This window comes from Squalius cephalus (genome assembly GCF_949319135.1).
Source record: "Squalius cephalus genome assembly, chromosome: 8".
NCBI lineage: Eukaryota > Metazoa > Chordata > Actinopteri > Cypriniformes > Leuciscidae > Squalius > Squalius cephalus.
Genome location: NC_137129.1, coordinates 42,048,071 through 42,058,475, shown reverse-complemented (window position 1 = coordinate 42,058,475; position 10,405 = coordinate 42,048,071). Strand labels below are relative to the sequence as shown.

The window sequence follows — 10,405 nt, the reverse complement described above, 5'->3', positions numbered from 1 at the left end:
ACACACGCAGTAGTTAGCAGTTTTGAGAAAGTAAAGCAGGAAAAGAGACGCTTCCTCCTCTTGGACATTTCCTGCCTCATGTGTGACTAAGCGCGTGCCCGCGCGTTTCCTCTCAGATGGAGAAGGGAGAACGAGACGCGCGCGCCGGTATAAGCGCGGTGTAATATAAGAGCGTTGATCCGGAGTCACACGCGACGCGACGCGTTGAGCTGTGATGGAGCGGTTCGGTTCTGTCGGCTTCGGCTCGGTTCTTCTCGTGTGTCTGATGTCTGGTGAGTGAGATCCCGCTTCAGTCTCGTTATAGTCAGGTTCACTATATATTTTTGTGGGAATTTTTGGGGGATTTGCTAAACTATACATTTTTGGAAAGGTTATTGTATAAGGAGTCAGAAAATCAATGTTTGCATTTGCCCAGATGTCTATGTGGCGGCCATATTGAATTTAAAAAAAATAGCCGCCGTAAAACTTTAATTTGTAATATCTCGGCTTCTGAATAAGCTGGAATGTTGATTTTAACTGCTAAACCCACATTTTCAGGGTCAGGGAATCCAATGGTGCTAGTTACAAAGCTACAAGACTTTGCCACATTAACCCATAGATGCATAAGTGGGTCAAAAATGACCCGGTGTGGTTGTTTTCTTGCAATATCATTGTAATGAAAAATTGTTTGCATTTAATATTTCATGTTCCTCAAAAACCATGTTTTTGTATCATCCCATTGAAATACATCCACAATTTGGGTAAAAAGACTTAACATCACAAGCAGTTGGTCAGATATCTCAGAGTTCCTTTTATTGAAGAGTTTAAAATTCGCTAATGCAAAACATGGATGTTCGGGAACTATCGACATGATTAAGCAACCTTTTTAGTTAGACAGTTTCTCATAATCATCATCGCTTTCATACATCACGGCTTGGGAAGCGTCATCATTCTGGCACTGGCTGCTGCACTGACACATGTCAGTACAGGCTAAGTCCTTAGCTCTGTAGGAGCACCTCCCAGAAGAGCAGTCAGATTTACACTAGCATTGAACCAACTCAAGGATGGCCTTTGGGGCTGGGAGGACCTCTGTGGTCACTGGTTTGAGCATGCGAGTGTTTGAAGTATCCGTTTTGCAGAGGATCTAGCTGTGGATCCTGCAGAGCAATGGCTGCCTGTTAGCCTGGCTCCGCCCTCCTACGTACTTTCGCTCAATTTTAATTTTCCTTCAGTACTCCGTCTGGGTTTGCGGTATATTCTTGGGTTTTCTCCGGCCAAATTTTTGGCGGTCCAATCAGCGAACAGAGGGAGTGGCTGAGAACGATGACGTTGAGGTGCGCTAGTTTGAGTTGTAGACATACGTCACGACCAAACGTTAGCCAATAGTTTTAAACTTCAACAGAGTACCCGCCTTCAAGGAAGTTAACGCTTGTCAATGGAGAGTGGCCAGACTCTCTGTACAAATAAAATTTACAAGAGTCTGGTAGGACCAGGCTAGTTGCCTGTGCCCATACTCTTGTTTGGGCATGGACTCTCAAGATGTGCTGCTTCAGAGCTCCAAGTGTTGGAGGGAGCTAGTCACTTTCTGCCCTATGTTTGCAGAAGAGATGCCATCACTTATCCAGTGGATTTGTATGGGATTGTGTGAATGGCAATGAAGAACCAGATGTTGAGGGGTCTGGCTCAGCCATTTCTGTGCTTCTTCTTTTCTGTCCACGCTTTTTGGCAGTGTAGTGTTCTGTAGCTAAAGCATGTGCATTGTGGTCTCTTGCACATTGTATTTCAACCTCATTAGTTGCACTTGAGTGACAGGAGCGATGCCAGACTGCCTTCTCTGTGCACACTGTTTCTGGTGTGCAGTTTTGCAGTCGCCTTTGTACTTGGACATAGTTCCCATCATTCAAACTGGCCCTCTCTTGAACTACCTGAAGAATGAGACCATATAGGACTCTAATCTAGGGTGTTAGACCAGGACTCCTTTCTTTTTATCATCAGACTGGCAGAAAATGCACTGCTTCCAGCTAATGGACTCCTCAGCTTGACATACCCCTTCTTAAATATATCTTAAAAATATATCTAAATTACGGCATATGCTCTCATTGACAAATGCGGAACAATTAGTTCATGCATTCATGACATCAAGGCTAGATTATTGTAATGCTCTACGGGGTGGTTGCCCTGCACGCTTAATAAACAAACTACAGCTGGACCTAAATGTCGCAGTTTGAGTTGTTACTAGAACCAGGAAATATGACCATATTAGCCCAGTTCTGCCAAGACTGCATTGGCTCCCTATTAAACATCGTATAAATTTTAAAATAGTGCTGATTACTTAAAGCACTAAAGGCTGCATAGATTAGGTCAACGGGAACCGGGAACACTTCCCATAAATCCTGATGTACTCGTACATACAGTAGCCTAATATTAGCTAGCTAGTTTAGCTAGTGTTAGCTTACAATAAAGTAGGCTAATTTGTAGGGGAAAAAATACTCTTTCAAACAATCGTCATTTATGACACTGACACGCACTATACAGTAATGTTAGCAACCTGTTAGCAGCAGTCATAAATGTATATGTTGTTGGAATATGACATTCTGAGGTAAAAAATTAAGATAATATGCTACTTACTATACATGTACCAGATGCTATGTAAAACAATATTCTTGAGGGATGACACAGCTGATATAATATGTTGTGTGTTCCAAAACAACTATCCCAGTATATCAGAAGTCTGAGGAGCAAAAGTCATATATGACACACACTATACAGTAATATTAGCTAGCTTAGTTAGCTGTAGTCATATATGTATGAATATATTGTTGAAATGTATAACATATTTTCTGAGGTAAAATGAAAATAATGCTTACTATACATGTGTTAGATGCTCTGTAGTCTGATATAGCAAGTCTGAGGAAGGGCAATTGGCTCAAAACATCACTGCAAATAAAATCTTTCAACAGGAACTACTTTGTGTGTGGATCACTCTCAGAACCCTTTCTAGTAGGTTTGCAATGTGCATGTCTTTGTAATTCCCAAAATAAATATTAAATGTTTTAATGAGTGATATAAAAAATATTTTTTTGAAGAACAGCTGGAATATGAAATCATAACTTTTCATTACAAAGATATTGCAAGGAAACAACCACATTTTCCTACTCATTTTTTTCCTACTCATGCATCGAAGGGTCAATATGGTAAAGTGTAACTAGCACCATTGGATTCCTTGACCCTTACAGTGTGAGTTTAGCAGTAAAAATCAACATTCCAGTTTATTCAGAAGTCGAGATATTACAATTTTACATTTTATGGCGGCCATTTTTTTAACTTCAATATGGCCGCCATATAGACATCTGAGCAAATGCAAACATTGATTTTCTGCCTCCTTATACAATAACCTTTCCAAAAATGTATAGTTTAGTAAATCCCCAAAAAATTCCCACAAAGGTTAAAATCTGAATATAATGAACCTGACTATTACCACAGCGCGACGCGATGACGGGAGCGTTGCGTCAAGATTGATCATAAGCTTCTCTTTCTGAACACAAGTCTGGTTGACATTTCCTCGTGTGTGTGTGTGTGTGTGTGTGTGTGCGTGCGTTTGAATGAAACTAACTAATCAAATTATGTTCCTGTTTTATTAGTTCTTTCTGTTTTTCTTTATACTTTGACATTTATAATGATAATAAATTCACATGTAAATTATGTAATGTTTTGGGCTTGAGTTGTTACTACAGTAAAACTACTATGAGTAAAAAAAAAACAGCACAGTTAAACTAGTACTGTGATGGTATCATGGTACAGGAAGGGTGTCTGATTTTATAGGTTATTATAGTTAACTAAAATCATAAAATACTTTTTCATAACTTGAAATAATATTTTAATATAATACATGTTAACTAAAAATGAAATCTATTTTATTTCAGCTAGTTGCCAAAGGCAACTTTTCTCACTTTCATTTAGTTGAACTTGATATACTAAGACAGTACTGAATGTTTACCATATTTATTAACTATGATGATATGTCACATAATTGTATTAATAATACTAGATTAATAGTTCATGGATATTATTATGTATTGACCTTTCTGAAAACTGCAGATGCCACAACAGCAACCACTACGATAATACACTGCTCAAAAAAATTAAAGGAACACTTTGAAAACACATCAGATCTCAATGTGGAAAAATATCATGCTGGATATCTATACTAATATGGACTGGGTAATGTGTTATGAACGAAAGGATGCCACATCGTTTGATGGAAATGAAAATGATCAACCTACAGAGGATTGAATTCAAAGACACCCCGGAAATCTAAGTGAAAAAATGATGCAGCAGGCTTGTCAATTTTGCTGAAATTTCATTGCAGCAACTCAAAATGGTACTCAGTAGTTTGTATGGCCCCCACGTGCTTGTATGCATGCCTGACAACGTCGGGGCATGCTCCTAATGAGACGACGGATGGTGTCCTGGGGTATTTCCTCCCAGATCTGGACCAGCGCATCTCTGAGCTCCTGGACAGTCTGAGGTGCAACCAGGTGATGTCAGATGGACCGAAACACAATGTCCCAGAGGTGTTCTATTGGATGTAGGTCAGGTGAGCGTGGTGGCCCTTCAATGGTATCATTCCTTCATCCTCCAGGAACTGCCTGCATGCTCTCGCCACATGAGGCCGGGCATTGTTGTGCACCAGGAGGAACCCAGGACCCACTGCACCAGCATAGGGTCTGACAATGGATCCAAGGATTTCATCCTGATACCTAATGGCAGTCAGGGTGCCATTGTCTAGCCTGCAGAGGTCTGTGCGTCCCTCCATGGATATGCCTCCCCAGACCATCACCGACCCACCACCAAACCGGTCATGCTGAACGATGTTACAGGCAGCATAACATTCTCCACGGCTTCTCCAGACCCTTTCCTGTCTGTCACGTGCTCAGGGTGAACCTGCTCTCATTTGTGAAAACCACAGGGCACCAGTGGCGGACCTGCCAATTCTGGTGTTCAATGGGAAATGCCAATCGAGCTCCCTGGTGCTGGGCAGTGAGCACAGGGCCCACTAGAGCATTGGTTCCCAACAGGGGGGTCGCGACCCACAAGGGGGCCTCAGCGAGCTCTGTGGGGGGTCGCGTCGTATTTTGAAAAGTTGAGCAGTGAGCATTAAAGGAGCTGTATGTAAGATTGTGGCCAAAACTGGTACTGCAATCACTGTATCCCCTCCCCCTCCCCCCTGACTCGAGGTTGCCAGATAGGCTGCAGGATCCAGCAGGAACGTAGGCTGCTAAAGGAGCTGCAGCTGTGCTAACTAGAGCAGAGCTGGCAACCCGGATGCCGAAACACTACTGACTTTGTGATTGGTAGATAGGTGGAGGGTGGCGCTTCAGGCCAAAACACAAGATGACAACATCAACATCAATTGAGGGCTGCAACTTAACTTTTTAAATGACAATATCCTGGCCGGACTACTGTTGTCAGTGATATAAGTATTTGAAATGAACATGATTTCTTAATGTCTAGTGACATATCAGGGCCATTTTATGATTAATTGAAATACATTTCTTACATACAGCTCCTTTAAATAAAAGTCCTTAACTTTTTTCTGTTCAAAATTTACAAAATTTATATAATGAGCGAGTTCATTATATAATGAATCATGAATCCATTTTACTATCTGTTTTTTTGTCTTATCCTGAACCACTATGGTACACCTATAATAAGTGTTTACATTGGGACTATTTCACACTGGTTCGGATCGCTGCCGCTGCGGAGTAGTCCAGTACCTGCGTGACTCGTCATAGACGTACACAGAGAGAAGTAGTTCCGGCTACAATGTTCTTCCGAAAGACGCATTATTCTGTAAATAAACACAAGTTTATTATCGCTCGCTATAGCGCCAAAAGCGTCAAAAATAAAGCCTCACATTGATAAAGCCTCACAAATAACATGCAAGTATTGAGGTCCCAGACAGCAGCCATTTAGTAATAGCCTATATTCTTGTTTTTTTACCTACACACCAGTGTGAATATTTTTGTTATTGCATTTCAAATAGGGCCGATTTATTGGCTACTCCTAGGCTTACGTTTTTAAATTACAAAGGGCCTACTGATGTTTTTGTTATTGTATTTTCAATATTATAGGCTATTATTTGTGCATAAACATATCTGGTTATAGTAAACATACCGTTTGTTTGAAAACAACATATTTTGTCATCCTTGCTGCAAGCTTACAAGAGCGATAATATCATTAAATTTGAAGGGGGGCCCTAAAATATTTTCTTGGGGAAAAAGGGGGTCTCATACAAAAAAAGGTTGGGAACCACTGCACTAGAGGACGTCGGGCCCTCAGGCCACCCTCATGAAGTCTGTTTCTGATTGTTTGGTCAGAGACATTCACACCAGTGGCCTGCTGGAGGTCATTTTGTAGGGCTCTGGCAGTGCTCATCATGTTCCTCCTCGCACAAAGGAGCAGATACCGGTCCTGCTGATGGGTTAAGGACCTTCTACGGCCCTGTCCAGCACCCCTAGAGTAGCTGTCTGTCTTCCTGGAATCTCCTCCATGCTCTTGAGACTGTGCTGGGAGACACAGCAAACCTTCTGGCAATGGCACGTATTGATGAGCCATCCTGAAGGAGCTGGACTGCCTGCGCAACCTCTGTAGGGTCCAGGTATCGTCTCATGCTACCAGTAGTGACACTGACCCTAGCCAAATGCAAAACTGGTGAAAAACAGTCCGAAAAGATGAGTAGGGAAAAAATGTCAGTGGCCTCCACCTGTAAAACCATTCCTGTTTTAGGGGTTGTCTCACTGTTGCCCATCTAGTGCACCTGCTGTTAATGTCATTAACACTAAAGCAGCTGAAACTGATTACCAACCCCCTCTGTTACTTAACTGACCAGATCAATATCCCAGGAGTTTAACTGACTTGATGATATTCTCTGATTAAAAAGTGTTCCCTTTATTTTTTTGAGCAGTGTATAATGTATTATAAAATAAAAAGTAGCTATATAAAACAAAATATAAGTCCTTATCCATTTAATGCACCTTTAGCTTGTTTGTTTGTATTCAGATTAAATTAAGTGTTTCATACTGTTTCTGGGCTTTGGTGTGTGTGTGTGTGAGAGAGAGAGAGAGAGAGAGTGAGTTTATGAGTGTGTGTTTCTGTGTTTGAGAGATCCTGACGATCCAAACATTACTTCCTAAAGCTCTGTGTGTGTTTCTCATCGCATGTGTTTGCGTTTATGATCCTGGCAGACGCAGTTTCTGAATGTTGAGACGTTACATCATGGAATCCTGACATGATCAAACTCAGTGTAAATTAAAGCATGTGTTTGGAGTCAAACACTCAAATCACTCTTCTTCACATTTGCTCTGAATCAGCTGTTTGTTTGGGGGATCTTTATATTTATGCATCTGGCAGACACTTTTATCCAAAGTGACTTACATTGCATTTCGTTGGCCAATGATGTTCTGTCCACGGCGACGAGTTTTGGCCAGGTTAAAGCCCGCTTCATCAACAAAAATATACTTGTGATGGTTCACATCAGCGTCAAGCACCATAACCCTCTAAAAATATATATTTTGGTTAGTTCTTTTTACAGTGTTGTTCCAATATACATATGACGTAAGTGATGCATCAAATAGTAACAGTAATACAATATATAGTGCAGTACCTGAACATACTCAGCCCTTAGTTGTTTCACCCGGTCATTGTTTCTCTCAAAAGGCACCAGGTAAATGTGTTTCATTGATACCTGGTGCCTCTTTAAAAGACGGCCTACTGTTGGTAGGCTGATGGATGCCACATTGGCAAAGGTGTCATTGTTTTCCTCAATTGCCTGCTTTATTTCTGACAGCTGTAGCCTATATCATTCCTGGCCCTCACCATTTCCACCACTGCCCACTCTTGCTGGTCGGTCAGCACACATCTTTTTAGATTTGGATCAACTAATCTGGCAGCCTCTGCCATAGTAAGGCCTCGGTTCACCACATGATCAACAATGATGGCCCGGACTTCATTAGAGGCAACAGTTCTGCCTCCCTCTCTCTGATGACCAACCCTTTGACGGGCCCCATGGCCACCTCTCTGACCTCTCTGTTGGTGCTCATGCCCACCTCTCTGACCTCTCTGTTGGTGCCCACCTCTCTGTTGGTGCTCATGCCCACCTCTCTGACCTCTCTGTTGGTGCTCATGCCCACCTCTCTGACCTCTCTGTTGGTGCCCACCTCTCTGTTGGTGCTCATGCCCACCTCTCTGACCTCTCTGTTGGTGCTCATGCCCACCTCTCTGACCTCTCTGTTGGTGCCCATGCCCACCTCTCTGACCTCTCTGTTAGTGCCCACCTCTCTGACCTCTCTGTTGGTGCCCACCTCTCTGACCTCTGTTAGTGCCCACCTCTCTGACCTCTCTGTTGGTGCCCACCTCTCTGTTGGTGCCCATGCCCACCTCTCTGACCTCTCTGTTGGTGCCCACCTCTCTGTTGGTGCCCATGCCCACCTCTCTGACCTCTCTGTTGGTGCCCACCTCTCTGTTGGTGCCCATGCCCACCTCTCTGACCTCTCTGTTGGTGCCCACCTCTCTGACCTCTCTGTTGGTGCCCACCTCTCTGTTGGTGCCCATGCCCACCTCTCTGACCTCTCTGTTGGTGCCCACCTCTCTGACCTCTGTTGGTGCCTATGCCCACCTCTCTGACCTCTCTGTTGGTGCCCACCTCTCTGTTGGTGCCCACCTCTCTGACCTCTCTGTTGGTGCCCACCTCTCTGACCTCTCTGTTGGTGCCCATGCCCACCTCTCTGACCTCTCTGTTGGTGCCTATGCCCACCTCTCTGACCTCTCTGTTGGTGCCCACCTCTCTGTTGGTGCCCACCTCTCTGACCTCTCTGTTGGTGCCCATGCCCACCTCTCTGACCTCTCTGTTGGTGCCCACCTCTCTGACCTCTCTCTGACCTCTCTGTTGGTGCCCACCTCTCTGACCTCTCTGTTGGTGCCCATGCCCACCTCTCTGACCTCTCTGTTGGTGCCCACCTCTCTGACCTCTCTCTGACCTCTCTGTTGGTGCCCACCTCTCTGACCTCTCTGTTGGTGCCCATGCCCACCTCTCTGTTGGTGCCTATGCCCACCTCTCTGACCTCTCTGTTGGTGCCCACCTCTCTGTTGGTGCCTATGCCCACCTCTCTGACCTCTCTGTTGGTGCCCACCTCTCTGACCTCTCTGTTGGTGCCCATGCCCACCTCTCTGTTGGTGCCTATGCCCACCTCTCTGACCTCTCTGTTGGTGCCCACCTCTCTGTTGGTGCCCACCTCTCTGACCTCTCTGTTGGTGCCCACCTCTCTGTTGGTGCCGATGCCCACCTCTCTGACGGATCCCTTGTCCACGAGCTCTTCCTCTTCCTTGCTGTCTATCCTGCTCCATGTTGAAAGAAATTGCCAGTGTTTACACCCACACTTTTATATATGGTGACCAATTGTGGTTACCACTATGTGAAATCAATTAGCAATAACGAGTATTCATCATGTGTGGTTACACGTAATTTATATGTTTGTACAAACAACCATTTTATTTCTGTAGTTCTCAAAATCCATATACTGTATATTGCTGAAATGAAAATCTATAGGTTTACCAAACGGTTCTGTGATTAACCATTAAGATCAGTTGGATTAAGTGTTGGTCAAATGTATTTACGCAAATCAAATGAGAAGCATATCAAAAGTATTGTGAGCATTGCATTGTGAACGACAATTACTTCATATGAAAGGTGTTTCTTTGATGACACACTGATTAGGTGAGGTGAAAAAGTGAATGTGTAATTTTGTGCGTTGTACTTAGTCAATTGAACATGTGATTACATGTTTGAAAAAAAAACAGACTTTTTGAAGATCTGCTTTGAGTTTTGTACTAACAGTTGTGAGGTTTTATCACATACTTGCGATAATAGTACCAAAGCGAATAAAAAAAACTGTAGTGTGTGTGTGTGTGTGAGAGAGAGAGAGTGTGTGTGTGTGAGAGAGAGAGAGAGAGAGAGAGAGTGTGTGTGTGTGTGTGTGAGAGAGAGAGAGAGAGAGTGAGTGTCTGTTTGTGAGTGTTTGAGAGAGAGAGAGAGTGTGTGTGTGTGTGTGTGTGTGTGTGTGTGTGTGTGTGTGTGTGTGTGTGTGTGTGTGTGTGTAAAAGAGAGAGAGTGTGTGTGTGTGTGTGTGTGAAAGAGAGAGAGAGATAGATAGAGAGAGAGAGTGTGTGTGTGTGTTCATACATTCTGTGGTGGGTTGCATAAACTGCGTAGACGACTCTTTCAAGTGAGTCATTCAGTTTTTTCTGGACTGGTCACAACATGTTAAGAAGAGAGATCAGTCTGAAGAGTTAGGACTGATTAGCCATAACTAATCACTAGTTCACAGACACAGTCTTATCTGACCCCTGATCTGTGTGTGTGTGTGTG

General features: G+C 43.4%; 1 protein-coding gene across 1 annotated transcript in view; it reads left to right on the top strand.

Annotated features, from left to right (window-relative positions):
- LOC307163723 (uncharacterized protein) overlaps positions 1-10,405 on the top strand; it is a 29,822-nt gene continuing 19,417 nt past the window's right edge. Inside the window, exon 1 of the mRNA XM_079879940.1 lies at positions 1-272. Within this exon, the coding sequence (XP_079736066.1) occupies positions 215-272 (58 nt within the window). The 5' untranslated portion in view covers positions 1-214. The remainder of the gene's footprint in view (positions 273-10,405) is intronic.